Source organism: Onychostoma macrolepis, chromosome 16, assembly GCF_012432095.1.
Source record: "Onychostoma macrolepis isolate SWU-2019 chromosome 16, ASM1243209v1, whole genome shotgun sequence".
NCBI classification, from domain to species: Eukaryota; Metazoa; Chordata; class Actinopteri; order Cypriniformes; family Cyprinidae; genus Onychostoma; species Onychostoma macrolepis.
In genome coordinates, this window is record NC_081170.1 from 33,236,550 (window position 1) to 33,257,617 (window position 21,068).

Here is a 21,068-nt window from a genome sequence, read left to right on the forward strand (position 1 = left end):
CGCCGATCTAAATCTAATGCCGCAATTGACACTTTTCATTCATTTTCACATTTCACTTTAATTGTGACTGCCATAATAGATTGAGATTAATTGTGCATGTATTTTGGCCCCTTATCTTGAATTTGGGGGATTTTTGTTCATTTGGTGCCATTTTTGCCCCAGGTCCCCATTCATTTCCAACCCTGGGTGTGACAACCCTACCAAAGTCTCATTGTTAAAAGTTGACTTGTGGGATATGCAACCTGAAAAATACTTATTCTAATATTTCTAGAAAAACATCACAAGCTAAGCTCAAACTGAAATGAAAACCACAGATATATTATGGACCCAAAAAATGTTCACTAAAGATGTCCATGTAATTTGTGCTTTGGTTTCTCACAGCCTGTAATGCAGGAGAGGATTTTATCAGCCAAAAAGGCCTGCCAGCATTCAGTCTGCAAACACGCTTAGATCTGACTTGGACACACTGCGAGGTGTAAGAGGCAAACAAAACGCTCAAAGAGCCAAGAACGGCAGAAGAGCCAAACCAAAGGCTACATTTCTCTATTCAAAACCAGGCGAGGCTTCAACAAGGCTATAGAGAACATTTCTGAAACCATATAGAGAGTCTCCATGGCAACGCACAAATCTACTTTCTATAAAGTGATGCAAGGTAGCAAGTGTTTGGTGATCTGTCAGGAGACAAATCTATTTGCATACATTTTTAATGACGGGGTATCGCGAAGGTGTTCTGGATATTTGTTTATTAGCCTACATTATATAGCACAGGGGTCTGTAATTATCAAGTGCTCCTTCAGATCCTAATTAGTTGGTTCAGTTGAGTTTGATCAGGGTTGGAGCTGAACTCTGCAGGAAGGTAGATCTCCAGGAACAGGGTTGGGAACCCCTGATATAGCAAGTCTCTATGAAGCTCCCTCCTTCAATGTACACTGTTGAAGTTACTAAGATTTTCTAAACAAATTAATACATTTGTTCAACAAGGATGCATTGAATAATATGTCCATAAAAGACATTTAAAGCGATAAAAAAAAAAAAGAGTCCTTTAAAAAAAAAAAAAAATGCTGTTCTTCGGAATTAAAATATTGGGCAACACAACTGATTTTAACATTGATAATGATCAGAAATATTTCTTGAGCAGCAAATCAGCATATTAGAATGATTAGGATCATGTGACACTGAAGACTGGAGTAATGATGCTGAAAATTCAGCTTTGATCACAGCAATCAATTACATCTCAATATATATACTACAAATTATTTTAAATTGTCATAATATTTCACAATATATTACAGTATTTTTGTACAGATCTATTAATTTATTCAAAAATACATGAACAAATACTATTGAAAATGTCAATGAACAACTGTCCTGGTATCACAGAGAACAAAACTCAAAAGAATGAAATTCTTGAAGGAATTCTTGACTAGTGACTACTAGATCTAAGTCATGTGGTGCAACCAACATGCAGAATAACAGGAATTGATATCATGTCAACCCTCATGACTCCATATCAAAGCCAGTAAGTCTCTTAAAATAGCAGATAATTTGACAAAGCAAGGCTAGTTCAGGTTGTTACATGTCATGTGGTGCAACCCCCCCAAAATATAAATTATATTTATGGATTTATAATTTGTTACTTTTAGCTCTACATTTAAAACAGCTTTTGAAATAATGATAAAGATGTGTGCTCTTTTTTGACATGACTTTTAAATGGATAAGACAGTTACTCAAAATATGCACACAGACAGCACATCACATGCCCCACCAGAGACAGTAATATATTGGATCACTGTTACTGTGCGTTCACACCAGACGCGACTTGCGCAAATAAATCGCGCTATTCGCACGTAATTGGACGCTTGAACATTTTGAGTTTACTCGCTTGATTCGCGCGTGAAATTTGCTTCATTCGAGCGTGACATTCACTTCACAACAGACGCGAATTCGCGTCATGGGAGGGGCTTCTGCCAGGCGAACGGCTCCTGTCTCGTTGTGAAATGGCTGACATGGATAAAATACAGCGAATAAGCTCAATTTAGCTAGCTTGTAGTCTCAATATGTATATATATATATATATATATATATATATATATATATATATATATATATATATATATAGCTCAAATTGTATAAAGAGCGTTTTTTACAACTTACCAGATTGTCCGACCTCCTCACTCACTTGCTTCCAAGCAAAATCCTTTTTATTCCTGTTTCTGTAAAAGTACGAAAATGTAGGAATCATACAGCTCTGGGTGTCCACAAACAGCGATGATTATTTTGTCCTCCATTATTGTTTGGGATTCCCTCCGCTCGCTACGTCGTAATCACGTCACTACTAGAGCAAGCTCCTGATTGGTTAACGCGGTGCGAATTTTCGCCAAAGTTCAGATTTTTCAACTCGCGCGATTCACGCGAATCACACGTTACGCGCGTCAAACGCCCGAAACGCTCAATTCGCGCCGCCTCATTCGCACGAATTGCACCGCAGAATGTCTATTCGCGTCTTTGCATTGACTTAACATGTAAATCACTCGCGTTTAACGCTTCATTCGCGTCTGGTGTGAACGCACCTTTACACAGCAATAAAGGATGCATATCACTCTGTCCCATGGGCAGCTTTAGGACTCTCTGATCACTGTTTAGTTCATCTCATACCGACCTACAGGCAGAAACTGAAATCTGCTAAACCTGTATTAAGAACTGTTAAAAGATGGACTAATGAAACAGAGCGCGTTTTACAAGCCTGTTTCAACCTCACTGATTGGACTGTTTTTGAAGCTGCTGCCACCGATCTGGACAAGCTCCCAGAAACTGTAACATCTTATATCAGTTTCTGTGAGGATATGTGCATTCCTACCAAGACTCATCTAACTTACAACAACGACAAACCATGGTTCACTGCAAAACTCAGATAGCTCCGTCAGGCCAAAGAAGATGCTTGCAGAAAGAGGGGAAAAGTCTTGCATAAACTGGCCAAATACACACTGGAAAAGGAGATCAGAGTGGCAAAGAGGAATTACTCTGGCAAGCTAAGGAACCAATTCTCTTCCAGTGATTCTACTTCAGTGTGGAAAGGTATGAAATATATCACCAGTTACAAGACACCATCCCCCAGCACCCTGGAGAATCAACAACTGGCAGACGATCTAAATGAGTTCTTCTGCAGGTTTGAAAAAACACCCCACACCCGCCCTGAACACCTCTCCACACAACCATTAACACCCCCAGCAACCCCCCTCTCACCCACACCTGCAATTCAGATCAGTGAAGATGACGTGTGCCAGATCTTCAGAAAGAACAAAAGAAGGAAAGCACCAGGCCCAGACGGTGTGTCACCAGCCTTCCTAAAATCCTGTGCTGACCAGCTGGCCCCCATCTTCACACAGATCTTCAACAGATCACTGGAGCTGTGCGAAGTCCCCTCATGCTTCAAACGCTCCACCATCATCCCCGTCCCAAAGAAACCCAAAATTACTGGATTTAATGACTACAGACCTGTGGCTCTAATGTCTGTGGCCATGAAATCATTTGAAAGACTGGTTTTGGCTTATCTGAAGGACATCACTGGACCCTTACTGGACCCCCTGCAGTTTGCCTACAGAGCAAACAGGTCTGTGGATGATGCAGTCAACATGGGACTGCACTTCATCCTGCAGCATCTAGTCGGACCAGGGACTTACGTGAGGATCCTGTTTGTAGTCTTCAGCTCCGCTTTTAACACCATCATCCCGGACACCCTCCAGAATAAACTGACACAGCTCTCCGTGCCCACCTCCATCTGTCAGTGGATCAATAGCTTCCTGACAGACAGGCAGCAGCTAGTGAGGCTGAGAAAATACACATCCAGCACCCGCATAATCAGCACTGGTGCCCCTCAGGGCTGTGTTCTTTCCCCACTGCTCTTCTCCCTCTACACCAACGACTGCACATCTAAAGACCCCTCTGTCAAGTCTGAAGTTTGCAGACGACACCACACTGATCGGCCTCATCCAGGACGGTGACGAGTCTGCTTACAGACAAGAGGTTGAGCAGCTGGCTGTCTGGTGCAGTCTTAACAACCTGGAGCTCAACACGCTCAAAACAGTGGAGATTATCGTGGACTTCAGGGAAAAAAACCCTGCTCTCCCCCCACTCACCATCATGAACAGCACTGTGACTGCAGTGGAGTCATTCAGGTTCCTGGGCACCACAATTTCTCAGGACCTGAAGTGGGACAATCACATTGAGTCCATTGTGAAAAAGGCCCAGCAGAGGCTGTACCTCCTTCGCCAGCTGAGGAAGTTAAACCTGCCACAAAAGCTGCTGAAACAGTTCTACTCCGCCATCATTGAATCCGTCCTCTGCACTTCAATTACTGTCTGGTTCAGCTCAGATACCAAATCTGACCTCAGAAGACTACGGAGGGTAGTCCAGACTGCTGAGCGAATCATTGGTACAACCCTCCCCACTCTCCAAGAACTGTACTCATCCAGAGTGAGCAAAATCACTGGCAAAATCACTCTGGACCCTCACATCCAGCACACTCCCTCTCTGAACTGTTGCCGTCTGGTCGACGCTACAGAGCTCTGAGCACCAGAACGACCAGCACAGGAACAGTTTCTTCCCTCAGGCAATCCATCTCATGAACACTTGACATTAAACGTGGAACACACAACACTATTATACATTATTTATTCACCACACATACTTATTTCACTTACTTTGTTTCATTTCAAATTTGCACATATCAGACCTGTACACACATAATTGTCTATATTATATATTGGTTTTTTTTGTGCTATTTTGTACATTGCCTATTTGTATATTATTATTTTTTATCTGTGTCCTGTACTGTTGCTGTCTTTCTGTTGCACTGTAGAGCTTTTGTCACTATAACAAATTCCTCGTATGTAAACATACCTGGCCAATAAAGCTCATTCTCAGACACACACACACACACTTCCACTACTGAGAAAATGAGTCTCTGTGAATCGCAGGAACATGCTGTGTCATTTCAACACATCCGACAGCGACAGAGTGAATCAACATACACTTGCACACTGTTTCAACAAGCAGCTCTGAACTGATCTGATCTGGAACTCTAAACAGGAAGCAACTAGAAACAAATACAATATAGTCGCTACTGACCTCTAGAATGTTTGCTGTTAGCAGGTAGCTAAACTGAAGACGCATTATTTGATGGCAAGCTTGTTGGCTTGACAAAGCCTGGCCTGAAAGTGTATGGTTCTAAAAGCTTGAAGTTAAATGGGTTAGGGTGAGGAAAGTCAGATACAAACAAACAAATAAACAATCAATCTCAGTCAGACCACATCAGACCCCATTTGACCTCATTAGGAGACCCCCAAATAATCCTTTCAAACCAGTTCAGCCCCCAACAAACCTTTTCAGATCCAATTAAACCTCATAAGATCACTAACAAACCACATCAGACCACATCTTTCTAAGCACTGTTAGCATGTTTCTGGCAGTTAGCATTTCTTAATTGTTACTGTTAACATGTGGCTAGCATGATTTTGCATGTTTTAACAAATTGCTAGCATGTTTTTTTTTAATCATTCTAACATATTCCTTGTGTGTTTGTGCACACTTGGCAAATAAAGCTCATTCTTATTATGATTCATGATGTTATAGCATGCTGCCAGCATGTTTTAGCACATTGCAAGCATGTTTTATTTTTATGTTTTTATTTTTATTTTTTCCTGAAGAAATTATGAGTGGTGTTTGCCTGTGAAAAGTGTTGCCAGGCACTGTGCTTCTAAGGATCAACAAATGAACAAGCTTGCAAGTTATAGGTTGTATAATAACAGCTTTTACACAATATAATAGCAGTACTGGACAAAGAACATTTGTGGGATCAGAGGTGCCACTTCCATCCAGCAGAGCTCAGGCTCTCAATCCCAGCACAATCAGAGGTGGAGGACCAGACTGTTCACACCTCACATGAGTCAATCTAAACCAGGAGGAAGTGTCGATTCAACTGGCACTAAGCACTGTGGGAAATACCAGCTAACTGCACAGAATATGGCGCTCCATTCAATCAGCTCACAAGGGAAGTGAAGCTGAGCCAGAACAAGAATGACCTCTTGATGATGCCTGTCAACTTCAGCCTCTTAAAACTGAGCTAATGCTGCCTTTTGGTCAATAAAATATAGGTGCATCCTTTCTCTCTTTTTGCACTTGCAAACACTGCAAAACGAAGCACGAAACTCCACAGCCAACATTCACATTTTAAACTTAATTAAGACCAGTACCAATTTGCTTCCAACATGATTCTTTAACCGACGCCTCCACTGATAATTAGCACACGCCAGTGGCGTTCATGTACGGTCATCTTGTGAATGTGATCATTTGGAAATGACTCGAGGGCATCATAAGCCTACAAATCTTGTGCACAGACAGGCCTCCTCCGTGAGATCTTGAGCAGTTAAACTGATTTAGACTCACAGGACTTTTAACCAGTTATTGTGTGGGTGGAATATATTTTTTAAATAGAGGATGTATAATTAAGATGGAGAGCACTCTAGCCAGCAGCACATATTGTACGGTAATAAATTGCAAGCATGGTTGTGTGGATTCATAATGAAGGACTGTGCTGTAACTGAGAGCATTTGATTGTCAAATCTGAATATCTCATAAGAACATGCTGTTCTGGAATATTATGATGGTACACTGTAAAAAAAACTGCAGATTGTAAAATTCAGATCTGTTAGATTAAAAATAATAATAATAATAAAGGGCAATAAAATTGCTAGTACCGTTCCATAGACTTTCCAGTTATTTGTAAATACTGGATAAGGATGTAAATAAACAAACAAATACATAGAATGTGTGTCACGTGTCGGTTTCTGTTTAGGTCCGTTTTGTTAATCTTCGTTTCATTCTGATCACCTGTGTTAATTAATCATCTCGTTTGCGCCTTTGTTTCCTAGTCCTTATAAGCCTTCAGTTTCGTCTTCTTCTTGGTATTGGTTTAATGTTATTTTCAATGGTCAGTGTGTGTTGATGCCTATTAAAGACTCCTTTCGTTTACTCCTTCCTCGTGGGCTGATTTCTACAACCACGCACCGTTACAATATGCACATACATTCATTCAAATTAATTAAATGTAATTAATCAAATAAATTAACAAATAATTCACTAATAAATAATTCTGACTAATTTATGAACTGGTTTGACTGATTCAAACTCAAAACTGGCTTGCAAACCACAGTAATGTCAGATTTAAAAATCATTCTTTTAAATTACATTAAGTCAAGTCAAGTCAAGTCACATTTATTTATATAGCATTTTACAATACAGATTGTGTCAAAGCACTTAACAGTATCAAATTGGAGGATAGAGTGTCAGTAATGTATAATGATAAGATTAAACACTCAATTTTCAGTTAAAGGCATTTCATTACTGAATTCAGAGATGTCATTGTCTAGCTCAGTTTAGTTTAAATAGTATCTGTGCAATCAAATCGGCGATAATCGCTAGAAATTAAGTGTCATACACTATTACATTAGAGCAATATCTTGACAAAGAAATATTTTAGAACAAAGCATGCAATTTTACTTTCATCACAGTGTAAAAACATTTTTATTTCAAAGTAAATAAAGCAAAGATTATTGTGTTTTTGCAAGAAAATACTATTTCAGTTTTTCTGCTTTAAAATGTAATTTTTAATTCAATGCTACTTGTCGTTTCGTTGTAATTATTAGTGAAATTTACTAGCAATTTCTGAGTGAAGTATGTTTTAAAGTAAATCCTACATGATAGGCCTATATTAACATAGAAATTTCGAGTGTTTAACATTTTCCTATTCTCAAAAAATTTTTAAATTAAAATTAATTTAATGAATGAATCAGACCAGGCTGCTTCAGGCTGTCATACCTTGGCATAGTTGGTGGTTTTGATGAACCACTGCTTCAGCAGCTTCTGCTCCACAGGAGCTCCAGACCTCCACGAGCGGCCGCTCTCATCCACCTGCTCATCTGCCAGAACCGTCTGATCCACTGGGTCCCAGTTCACCAGCGCCTGAAAATGCATTTTAACACTTCAAATGTCACTGCATTAGATATAAATATTAAAGCAGGTGGAATCTGAAAACAAATGCTGCAGGATCTTTTATCTTCACTAATGTTCACTTGTATTTAAAAGCTGTATTTTCAGCATCATTACTCCAGTCTTCAGTGTCACATGATCCTTCAGAAGTAATTCTAATATACTGCTGCTCAAGAAACATTTCTGATTATTAACAACGTTGAAAATGCTGCTGAATATTTTTGTTGAAACCATGACACATTTTTTCAGGATTCTTTGATATATAGAAAATTTAAAAAGAGCAAAATTCATTTGAAATAGAAATCTTTTGTAAAATTATCAATGTATTTTCTGTAACATTTGATCATTGTAATGCCTCCTTGCTCAATAAATGTATTAATTTCTTTAAAAAAAAAAGAAATGAACAATGTAGTGTACCGTTTTATCATTTAAAGTCTTTTCTAAACATTAACCATATCATTTATTATTATTATTACATCTTTTGAAGTTAATTTATCTTTCAACAGTAGATGAAAATCAGACTGATAAATATGATGTTGTTCTCACCTCTTTCTGATAGGCCAGTCCAGCCTCAAACAGCTTGATGAACAGATACTGAGTCCACTTATAGTAATCGGGCAGACATGTAGTGACCTCCTGACAAAACATTAGACAAGACCACACTCTAATTAAAGAAGGCAAACTTCACTTTAAACATAAATGTCTGAGAAAAAAAATAAAATAAAAAAATAAACATCCATACTATGAGTGGAAGGTAAAGCAAAAACCATCAGTGACAACATACAGGGCTAAACAATAAGTAGATACTCTTCTGACACACATACAAACTGTATTTATAAAAGTAAAATGTATTTCATTTTAGGGTTAGTGATAAATGTAATGACGTTAGTGAAAATACTGGCAGGGCAAGTAATCTGAATTACTCTGAAAATCCAAAGTTTGGACAAACTATACCTGACTGAACCTTAAAAAGGTACAAAAATCTTGGAGATACAGTGCCTTGCGAAAGTATTCATACCCCTGAATTTTTTCCACGTTTTGTTTTGTTGCTGCCTTATGTTAAACTGCTTGAAATTACTTTTGTTCCCCACATCAATGTACACTCCATACACCATGATTGTAAAGCAAAAAACTGGTTTTTAACATCTTTGCAAATTTATTAAATAAAAAATAAAACGATTCCATTGCATAAGTATTCATACCCTTATCTGGGACAGTTGAAATATAGATCAGGAGCATTCATATCACCTGTAGATGTTACTACACTTCAAGTGAAGTTAACCTGTTGCAAATTCAATTGAATAGGTATGATTTGGAAAGGCACACACGTCTTAATAAAAGGTTTAACAGCTGATAATGCATATCAGAGCAAAAACCAAGCCTTGAAGTCCAAAGAGATGCCTGTAGAGCTCAGAAACAGGTTTGCGTCAAGCCACAGATCGGAGGAAAAGTTCAGAAAAAAATTCTGCTTCATTGAAGTTTCACAGAAGCATGTAGTCTCTATTATCCTTAATAGAAGACGTTTGAAACAACCAGGACTCTTCCTAGAGCTGGCCTCCTGGCCAAACTCAGCAACTGATGGAGAAGGCCTTTGGTTAGACTGGTGACCAAGAACCTGATGGTCACTCTAGTTGAGCTCCATGATCATATATGCAGATGAGAGAAACCTACAGAAGGACAAACATCACTGCAACACTCCACCGATCTGGGCTTTATGGTGGTGTGGCCAAACTCAATCCTCTCCTCAGTGAAGACACATGAAAACACACTTGGAATTTACAAAAAAGCGACCCTTAGGCTCTGAGAAACAAGATTCTCTGGTCTGATGAATCTCAATTCTAAGCATCACGTTTGAAAGAAACCAGCTCTGCTCATCACCTGCAGAGTACCATCCCAAAAGTAAAGTGTGCTGGTAGCAGTCTCATGCTGTGGGGCTGTTTTTCAGCGACAGGGACTGAGGGACTCGCTAGAGTAGAAGAAAAGCTCAATGCACCAAAATATTGAGATAGTCTTAATGAAAACCCACTCCAGAGCATTCAGAACCTCAGACTGGACAGAACGTTTACCTTCCAACAGGACAATGACCCCAAGCACACAGCAAGAGAGGCTTATAGACAACTCTGTGAATGTCCTTGAGTGGTCCAGACACAGCCTGGGATTGAACCCAATCAAATATTGCTGGAGAAACCTAAAAATGCCCCCATCCAACCTGACAGAGCTTGAGAGGTGAAGAGGTGAGGAGAAGAATGGCAGATAATTGGCAAATGCTGATGATCAAAGCTTGTCGCATCAAACAAAAAAGAAGGTGCTTCAGCTAAATATTTAGTTCTTGAATACTTATGCAATGTACTTATTCCAGCTTAAAAAATAAAAAATTACAAATTTACGAAGCTGTGGCAATTCTGTTTTTGCTCTGTTATTATGGTGTATGGGGTGTAGATTGACGTGGGGGGGAAAAAATCACTTAAAACAGTTTAACATAAGGCAGCAACATAACAAAATGTGAAAAAAATGAAGGGGTATGAATATTTTCGCAAGGCACTGTATATATATATATATATATATATACCCCTATATTACCCTGAGTAAATTAAATGTCTTTTAGTATAATTGTAGAAACATCCTCTTTCATGCTTCACATGTCTTCTGTGAAACCAGTTCTGTTCTGTTTTTTTTTTTTTTAAATAAAGTAAACATAAGAATAACTTAAATTATTAGTAATTTTTAAGAATGAATGCATACTGGACTGAAGCAACTGTAGGTGCTGTACTCAAATGTGAGTCTCAAAAATCAGATATAAGGCTTTTGAGAAAAGTTTAATTGGTCATTTCTCTATCATCATTGTGTTGCGTTACATTAATTGCATCAAGCTTTTAAATACCATCTTACTAAGGACATATTAATTGGCCTTAAAGGGATAGTTCACCCAAAAATTAAAATGTGATGTTTATCTGCTTACCCTCAGGGCATCCAAGATGTAGATGACTTTGTTTCTTCAGTAGAACACAAACGAAGATTTTAAATCAAACCGTTGCAGTCTGTCAGTCATATAATGGCAGTCAATGGGCTCCACGGCTTTGAGAGCCAAAAAAAAAAAACAGTATTTATATAGTTTTTTACCTCTGATCCGCCTGATCCAACTGTCCTCAGTGCGTTCACACAACAGCCGGCACGTGACGTTGGACATTGCGGTGGATCAGAGGTAAAAAAACTATATAAATACTGTTCAGTTTCTTGCACAGACCGATCGTTTCGTGTCTAAAGACCTCAATGTATCGTCACGAGCCGCAGGGTTTAATTTGGTTTTGTCTGTGTATGGTTTTTTTTCTCTCTCAAAGCCGTGAGTCCCATTGACTGCCATTATAGGACTGACAGACTGCAACGGTTTGAGTTAAAAATCTTCGTTTGTGTTCTACTGAAGAAACAAAGTCATCTACATCTTGGATGCCTTTGGGGTAAGCAGATAAACATCACATTTTCATTTTTGGGTGAACTATCCCTTTAAGTGCACTGAAAAAAAATTTATTCATTGAATTTACTAAATGTTTTTTAAGGTAAGTGGTTGCAATCAATTTATTTTAGCTACATTTAAATAAACAAATTTAGTTGACTACTTCAACATGTTTTTTTTTTTCTTTTTTAAATGTAGCTAAAATAAATTGTTAGTAACCACTTACCTTAAAAAAAATTTAGTATCATTTTTTTCAGTGTGCAAACGTCTGCTCTGAGCATCAGCTCTTCATCAGTCTGGTCTCTGAGGCAATGTGACTAAACTAAAGCCAGTCTTGAGTAAAGGGCCTCAGACAGCCAGAGCCAGAGTCTGTAACACTTAATCAACTCTGAGAGCATGAAGAAGACATTCTGTGATCCAATTAGGCAAAACTGAACTCCAAGTGGCACGTCTGGCACAAGCCCAGAGCCGCTCATCAGCTGCATATTACCACAGCGACAGTCAACAGCATCCTGCTGCAGAGAGGACACAAACATGGCCAAGACACACAGCAGCGACAAAAAGACGCCTAAAAGGCATTCTGGGTTAAATAGCCACAGACCTTTATTTTGTCTTTGAAGAGTGCTTTGTGTCCATTTATGGAAAAATGAATTCAATCAATTCTGAAATAAGTCTATAATGAAAAGTTCCTGAGTAACATTTAAAGGCTATTATAAATTGCATTAAATTATAAAGGATGTTAAAAAACATGTGCCTGAAATCAATTCAGAAGGCTACTGTAAAAGCAGATGATATCCATATATTTTAATCATCAATCAAAGTTGAATTCCCTCATAAAATCATAAAATGATTGACGTTATCAAAATAATTAAAATCTAAAGACATTTTTTTTAAGATTATTTTATTTATAGTATGGAGGTTGGTATGATTTATTTATTTTTTAAAGAAATTAATACTTTTATTCAGCGAGGACGTATTAAACTGATTTAAAGTGACAGTTAAAGACATTTATAATGTTACAAAATTTATATTTCAAATAAATTCTGTTCTTTCTATTCATCACATAACCCTTAAAAAAAAAAAATGTCATGCTATCACACAACTGTTTTCAGTAATATTCAGAAATGTTTCTTGATTCATAAATACATGAACAACATCTCCAGAACTGCTCTGAGAGTCATTTCATGAGCATTTGACCGTTTCACTTGAGAAAAACTATCCTCATATCATATACACACAGAAATGTAAAGGTATTCACGGCAACCCGTCAAAATAAAAGTTTGGTTTCACTTGAAGACATTGGGCAGAACGTAATAGGCTACTACTACTAAAACTATTAAAACCTTATCTTTAAGGAATAATCATACAATGTCTTCAATGTTATTATCAATATTAGATCCCCTTTATTTTCCAAAAATAAGATTTGTTTAATTTTTATTCATTAAAATATAAATTAAAGGAATGTTTTTATGCGAGGAAAAAACCGAACTCGCCGCCCCCCCAAAGCCATAAACATAGGGGAAACACTGAGAATGATTTCTGAAAGATCATGTGACACTGAAGACTGGAGTAATTCAGCTTTGATAAAAGGAATAAATTACATTTTAATATATATTCACATAGAAAACAGTTATTTTAAATTGTAACAACATTTCACAGTATTACTGATATTCCTGTATCTTTGATAAAACAAATGCAGCCTTGGTGAGCATAAAGCCTTCTTTCCAAAAAAAATCTTACCAACCCCAAACCTTTTTTTTACTTTTAAACAGTAGTGTATATTTCAATACAATATATATATTTTTTTTTTTAAACAACCATGATTTTTCTTTGGTTCAGCAACCCTCTCCACATTGCATATAGGGAAGAGAAAACTATTTTAGAAATCTCCATGACTTTTTCATATTTTCCGTTACCTCAGGAAACTGATTTAAAATAATGGTTTAAGACATGTGTGACCTTATTATCTTTATTCTGTTTTAAGAAAGTAGAAACACAGCTGTGCAGTTCTGTCTGCTGCAGTGGCCTTTGATGCTGAAACTCTTTAACTCGGACAGTGTGCGTCTGAGTCTGAGATAAGAAAGTATCCTGATGCAATGATGTAAGTCAGCGAAGCTAAGAGACAGAGGCGCAGGTCAGGTCCCACATCTGCTGAATGCAGGCTCTCACTCACCCGATCCCAATTAAAGCAGAGCCCCAGACTGTCCAGCTGCTTCCGCATGGACTCAATATTACTGTAAGACACAGAGAGAAGCGTGCGGGATGATTAAAGGTGTTCAGGAGCTCGAGCGATGGATCGTTATGTGTGTGTAGTTGTCAGTGTTTGGATAAGCCTCGAGCGTCCCTCGGCTCCGCACCTTTTGGTCCAGTCCTCCGGGTCCAGGCCGCGTTCGATGGCGGCGTTCTCAGCCGGCAGACCAAATGCATCCCAGCCCATTGGGTTCAACACCTGCAAGGCAAGGCAAGTTTATTTATATAGCACATTTCATACACAATGGTAATTCAAAGTGCTTTACATAAAAGGAAGTGAAATAGTCATTAAAAATAATAAGAAATTAAAAATAATAAAAATCACAACAATAAAAACAAAGTGATTTAAAAATTTATTTTAAAAGAATTTAAAACATTTAAGAATAGAAAGTGATTATACATAGTGCAATCAGTTCGGACGTAGCACAGTGCTCATTCAACAAATGCACAGCTGAACAGATGAGTTTTGAGTCTGGATTTAAAAGCGGCTAATGTTTTAGCACATCTGATCTCTTCTGGAAGCTGGTTCCAACTGCGGGCGGCATAATAGCTAAAAGCAGACAAACAACATCGAGCTGCTAGTAATGTCAAACCCCGCAGGTCTACTTTCCTAATCTGCCACAACCAACAATGTGAATCCAACTTAAAGGAATAGTTCACCCAAAACTTGGTGAAAATTTGTTTTACACACCCTCAGGTCATCCAAGATGTAAAAGAGGTTGTTTCTTCAAGGGAACAGATTTGGAGAAATGTAGCACCACGTCACTTGCTCATTAGTGGATGCTCTGCAGTGAATGGGTGCCGTCAGAATGAGAGTCCAAACAGCTGATAAAAACATCACAATAATCCACAGCACTCCAGCGTTATTATGGATTATGGACTCATATTTTAGCCAGAAGCAATGGTTTGAATTTATAAACATCTTCATAATGGATTTGTTTCTTACAAACACGCAGCTTTTCACACAAGATGTTAATTGATGAACTTTTATATTGTTAGTGGTATGGATTACTTGTGGATTATTGTGATGTTTTTATCAGCTGTTTGGACTCTCATTCTGACGGCACCCATTCACTGCAGAGCATCCATTGCTGAGCAAGTGATGTAATGCTACATTTCTCCATTAAAGGTGACATATCATGAAAATCTGGTTTTTAATTATGTAAGTGCTATAATCAGGTCGACGGCGTATCTACAAACGCAGAAAATGTGAAAAAGAACAACCCAGTAAAGTCTTTCTCTGCAAGCTTGTGAAAAAAAACAAGCGCTCAGATTTCGCTCCCCAAGTGGCGTAGAAAGGGGATCTCATTATAATATTACCGCCCTTTAATCTGCACGTTTCCACCCACGGCGCCGCCACTGTGTTTTCACAAGTGACAGCGGTGTAGCAGTTCTAACACCATGGCGAATGTTCGAGCAAAGCATGCTAACTGTTCTGTCTTTGGCTGCACTGACGAGCACAGAACACTGTTTAGAGTCCCAGCCTCAGAGGAGACCAGAGAGCAGTGCATTTATTGATTTATTTCCTGTCTATTACGCTGCTGCCACACAGATCTAATATAAACATGTGATTTCTTTCACAGCTGTTTACCTTCACAGACATAACCGACCTGTTTTTGTAACTCATGTGTTTTTAACATAAACTTGTGCGTATCTGACAGTTTAAGCGCAATAAGACATGAAAGAGAACTTAGTTTAGTTCTCACATGCCGTGTGACAGATGCTTTCTGTGCGCGCTCAGAAAACCCTATATCAGAAGTTTAAACTAACATGGTTTAAAACGCATTCAGCACGATATACGTGATAATCGAAACCAAACATGTTTTTTAGCAGAGTATCTGCATTATGAGCTGTAAAGTCACAGTCCTGTTCTGGAAAAGGGGGCGGGGAACAGCAGCTCATTTGCATTTAAAGAGACATGCACGAAAACAGCAGTATTTCTGCTTCCACTCAAAATAGACATTTTCAAAACGATAGAATAAATGATCTGTGGGGGTATTGTGAGCTGAAACTTCACAGACAACTTCTGGGGACACCTGAGACGTATATTACATCTTGTAAAAAGGGGCATAATAGGTCTCCTTTAAGGGATTACCTAGTAACACCCTAACAACCACTCAGAAAATCTTAACCACCTAGAAACACCCTAACAATCCTTTAGTGACTACCATGCAACCACTTAGCATCAGCAAACGACTACTCTCTCTGCAGCCGGTCCCAGTATTTACAGCTCATAAGGCCTAAATAACCTTACTTTTTTTTTTTACTTTCAGCCAAGTTTGATGAACTTCCCTGTTCCAGCATGGATTACAGTCAACATACGTGACATACTGTAACTCAGAGATGTGCTCTCAGATGTGACTCATGAAACGCATGCAGTCGATCATAAAGACTGTGCTCTTGGTAAAGTGTTTAATGGAGAATGCAAATGAAGAGCATGAACTCTCTGAAAGCATGGTCTATATTTCAGACTAATGTGGAGTCGTGTCATTGTGGCCTCATCAGCGCAGATGATCACACTGATATAATAACAGCTCTATCTGACTCACTCCTCTGTCGGCTTTTTCCTTCTCTCTCTTTCTTTCTTTCTTTCTCTTTCATTGAGCGCCTATTTATGCAAAGGCAGAGAGAAGAAACAGCAAATCAGACATAAATAACAGATTAGAGATTAAATGTATACTTCAGTCAAAAATACATACGACGTGTGCAGTGCACTATATTTCAATCCTTCTGAAGTCACATGAAAGCAGTTCTGTGGGAAATCAAATGAAATGTTGCAGGCATGTGATCAGCTGAGGACCACATTTTTTCCCCATTCAGAATGACTATACAATAATAAAAAATAATAACTTATTTTTATTTTACTATCCTAACAATAAATTAAATCATTGTACTGTGAAATAAACAACAACAACAAGAATAAAAATATACAACAACAACAATAATTAGTATTATTATTATTAAAATTATTATTATTAACAAAGCAATAAAGAAATATTACTATTGTAGTGTAAAATAAAAAATAAATTGTTATACAATTTTAACAGCTTAAAAACACTAAGAAATGTATTACTATTGTAGTTAAAATTGTTAAAATAACAATATTAATAATTATTATTATTTAAAATATTATTTGTACTTTGTTATAATTACAATTACAATAACTCAACAAATCAACAAAGGAATATATTACTATTTTACTGTAAAATAAAAAAGTCGTCAGAAAACTTTGTCCCTTTCATAGTGTTTTTGGTCCTTTCTGGAACTCAACGGACTATGAACCTGCAATATTTAAAACTGTGTGAAAATTCTTCTAAAATTCTGTGTTTGTGTTCCGAACGTCACATGAGTGAGTAAACAATGACAGAACTGTGGATGTGCGGTTTCTTTAAGTGAGCAGCAGAGACGTGCGCTACAGGAGGAGATGCTGTATCCTTGGTAACCGGCTTCATCTCATTCGTTAAGTGAAGTGCTGAACATTAATAAACCAGAACAAGCAACTCTGTGCCACACGACCACACAAACTGTTATATACAACATTCACTAAAATAAGCTACTCACATTTTAACTCAAGAGGACTGACTTCCTCTCAGAGGAAGGTTTTTAATAAAACAGAGGAGTCGATTCATCACGCTTCCAGACTAGTTTCACAATCACTGTTAAGATGCTGCTGTTAATGCTGCTCTTCGCTAAACTATCACAGCTGCTCACACTTACAGTCAGTGATTCCCAAGACAATGCTAATAATAATAATAAAACACAGCTGTATCAACTGGTTAATTAATGAATTGACAGAAGTACATAAAGAGTGAAAAAGCATTATTGTCTGGTCTGAATCAGAAGAGAAATATGCACAAATCAGGCATTGTTTACAAGCAAAAAAGCTCTAAACAAATAATGTTGGTGGATTTTGATGTGAGAGACAACAGGAGATTGGCTTTCTTCACTGGATGAAGCGTTATTATTGATTATAAGCAGTGGACTGAAGTTAAAATGCCTTAATCATCAATGTGTTTCTTACAAACACAGCTTTTTGTCTTCTCCAGCTGTTAACTGATGGACTGGAGTGGTGTGGATTATTGTGATGTTTTTATCAGCTGTTTGGACTCTCGTTCTGACGGCACCCATTCACTGCAGAGCATCCATTGCTGAGACACTGATGTGATGCTTAATTTATCCAAATCTGTTCACATGAAGAAACAAACTCGTCTTAGAGTGAGTAAAAGAGTGGGTGAATGTTCAGCAAACTTTCATTTTTGAGTGAACTACTCCTATAATCCTGAGAACAAGGTTGCTAGAAATAGAAATTTCTAGAAATAAAAAAGCAACATATTTGAAGCAACAATCTTGGTGGGAATGAGCTGTTGTTTTAAGTGAATCAGAAATATTTACGAATCAGTTGGAGCAGTTATTGAATTAATTACCAGACCATGAGTTATTACTTTCATCAAACCAGACTGCAAATTTACCACACACAAAAAGTAAATTAGGGTTAATTATTGTAAAAAGTTTTTAATTGTATTTCTTATTTCCAAATATTAATACTTCTACAGAAATAGTGCTTTAAATATAGATTTTCTGATATATACTGATTCTGAATATTTCTAATTATTACAAAATTTTATAAATTAATAATAATAATAATAATAACAACAACAATATTAATAATAATAGTGTATTGATAAATATAAATATAAAATACATTATTATTATTATTATTATTATTGCTGTTGTTACAGCAATCAGGCCTGGGGAATATCAGACAACAGAGTTTCACTTGATTAGATACTTTGGTCAAATGCTAATTAACTTGGATATTGTTGATATTTTATGCCCTTTTATCTTGTGGTAATTTTTCCCTGTGTTTTCTGTTATTTTTAGTAATCTTGTGCATTTTTGTAATTTTCTTTTATTTTTTTAATATGTCCATACAGTGTTTATTCTTTAGTTTGTTGTTTTACTTTATTTAGTTTTAGTTATTTCAGCAGTTCAACTTACTGTATGCTAGATGAAAATAAGAAATGCTGCCTTGGCAACTAGCTGAAATAATATATATATATATACTTTAAAAAAAAGAAAGAAAAAAAGAGGACATTACTGAGGTATTTCATCAAATGTAGATATGTAAATGGTTGCAACAGTAAAAGCAGTAGAATAAAGCAGCAGATTGTGCAATAGTTGTATAACACTTCCTCCATCTGCAGCATGACTGACCCACCCAAGAAACAAACAGATGAAATTCATGCTGAACCAAAGCCAGCATCTCCATGTTTCAACAGGTCTACTTTCTTCAGAATCCACTCTTAAGCTTGTTTTCTCAGTGTGTGTGTGTGTGTGTGTGTGTGTGTGTGTCTAAGCATGTGCACGAGTGAACACTGTAAATTCTTTTTTCTTTTTTACAGAATCATGAAGAAAACAACACATTGACAGAGCTGTCAGTGTCAATCACAGCTGAAAATGCATCCTTGTCTATACAGTTTTTTGTTCTAACACTCCTGTTACAGACAGCTGAGTGGTTTGATGACTGCAAAACATCTGCTAAAAGAGCACAGCGTTACCACATAATGCAAAAACCAGCCAGCTAAAGCTACGCTCACACTTTGAACAGAAAATTTCTTCAAACATCGCAACAGTCTGCAGTGTATGCTTTAAAAACATAAATTCAACACATAGCAAATTATAATAAAACCAAATGTTGCAGTCTACTCCAATTTGCTGCAGCTTTAAAGTCTAAAATAAATACCTTAAAATAGATATACATGGTCTACTTGCCAGTCGGAAGTATTTTTATTTTTTTACCTTTTTTACTTTTTACAATTAATATAACTATTATTTGAACACTGTTACCTCTTACCATATTGTTGTTGTCCTTGTTTTATTTATTTATTTATTTTTAAAAGCATTAATGTGCATTACTGTGATTTTACCATGGTACAGAGGGAGGCACAACCACTTGCTTTATTTAAACATTTTCAATTTACTTTCAATGTATTATAAATTAAATTGCACCTCAACACTTAAAAAAAAACTCAAAACAGTCTGATCGACCTAAACCACAAAAATAATAAAAAAATATATGAAATAAAATTTACAAAATAAATCGGTTTCCCTGGTTTTGTGCTGCACTACATACAGTAAAATTATTGTTATTTAAATTAACTATATCATATTACAATTATAAGTTATTATTAGAATTATAACTTCTACCTTACAGACTTTACATTAAAAAACTTGCCTCTTTTAGTACTCTATTCATTTACTAACAGCTTGTTTTCTTAAAAAAAAAAAAAAACGACCACTAGCTTCTCTATTCATTTTGTATGCTATCTATTTGTTTTCTTTTATTTATTATACAATTAACAAAAAGCAAAAAAAGGCCTCTAACACTAGCTTGCTCTATTCTTTTTCTATTCTATGTTTTCTTTTTATTTATTACATAATTAAAAAGAAAAAGAAAAAAAAAACTTGCTACGTGTACGGTGTTAAACTAACTGAGACTTGTCATTGCTCTTTCATTGATTTTGATTGCTTCCATTGTACTACGCTTTGGATAAAAGCATCTGCTAAATGACTAAATATAAATGTAAAGATTGGTTGAGCCATCGACTGTCTATATGCAGTGAGGCACCAAGGCTTTTTTTGACTTGTTCTATAAACATGTAAGAGTAGTAGTAGTAGTATATATTTATTTAATGCCATGTCAGCATCTTAGGCTATTTTCATGGCAACTAAACATGTAAGAACAAACACGGGGTAAATCGTAGTTGAAGTCAATGACAGCATGGCGAGATTGATAGTCGCTCACTCAATCGGTTTGGCGAAGCCTTCGAAACCGAACACTGTCAATTCCAATTCAATCAACAGCAGCACTTTGTCAAGCTCCATTAAATCATCACACACTTAGTGCTGTGCTTACAACACACACCAGATGCTGCCTGCGCCTTTGAGCAGAGAGAGATTCGTCACGCAGAGGACAGAGATGGATGAGGGGATGATTCAAAGGTCATGAGGGAGAGAGAGACTTAAAGACAAAGAAACAGTGAAAGACTGCGAGAAAGAACAACAGCAAACAATAACGAAGAGTAAGGAAAGCACAGACTCAGGGGTGTGTGACATGATGTATCATCTACCATTATGACTGAAAGATAACACAAATGATCACTAAGAGAAGTGAAGGTTGCTGGAAAGCGAAATCTAACAACACTGTAATTATTGTTTGAAAATAAGTTGCATGTCAGTTGTTTTGCAAAAAAACAAATGCAAATGCACCTTAATGCACACTTTCAATGCCCCAAAAATCAACATATACAGGGCCAAATTT

General features: G+C 36.9%; 1 protein-coding gene across 3 annotated transcripts in view; it reads right to left on the bottom strand.

The window, feature by feature from the left end:
- lars2 (leucyl-tRNA synthetase 2, mitochondrial) overlaps positions 1 to 21,068 on the bottom strand; it is a 90,980-nt gene that overhangs the window by 42,534 nt on the left and 27,378 nt on the right. For all 3 annotated transcript variants that reach the window (XM_058746341.1, XM_058746340.1, XM_058746342.1), the window contains 4 exons: positions 13,855 to 13,946; positions 13,671 to 13,731; positions 8,593 to 8,682; positions 7,876 to 8,019 (listed from right to left, as the gene is read on the bottom strand). In XM_058746341.1, coding sequence (XP_058602324.1) covers positions 7,876 to 8,019; positions 8,593 to 8,682; positions 13,671 to 13,731; positions 13,855 to 13,946 — 387 coding nt within the window. The remainder of the gene's footprint in view (positions 1 to 7,875; positions 8,020 to 8,592; positions 8,683 to 13,670; positions 13,732 to 13,854; positions 13,947 to 21,068) is intronic.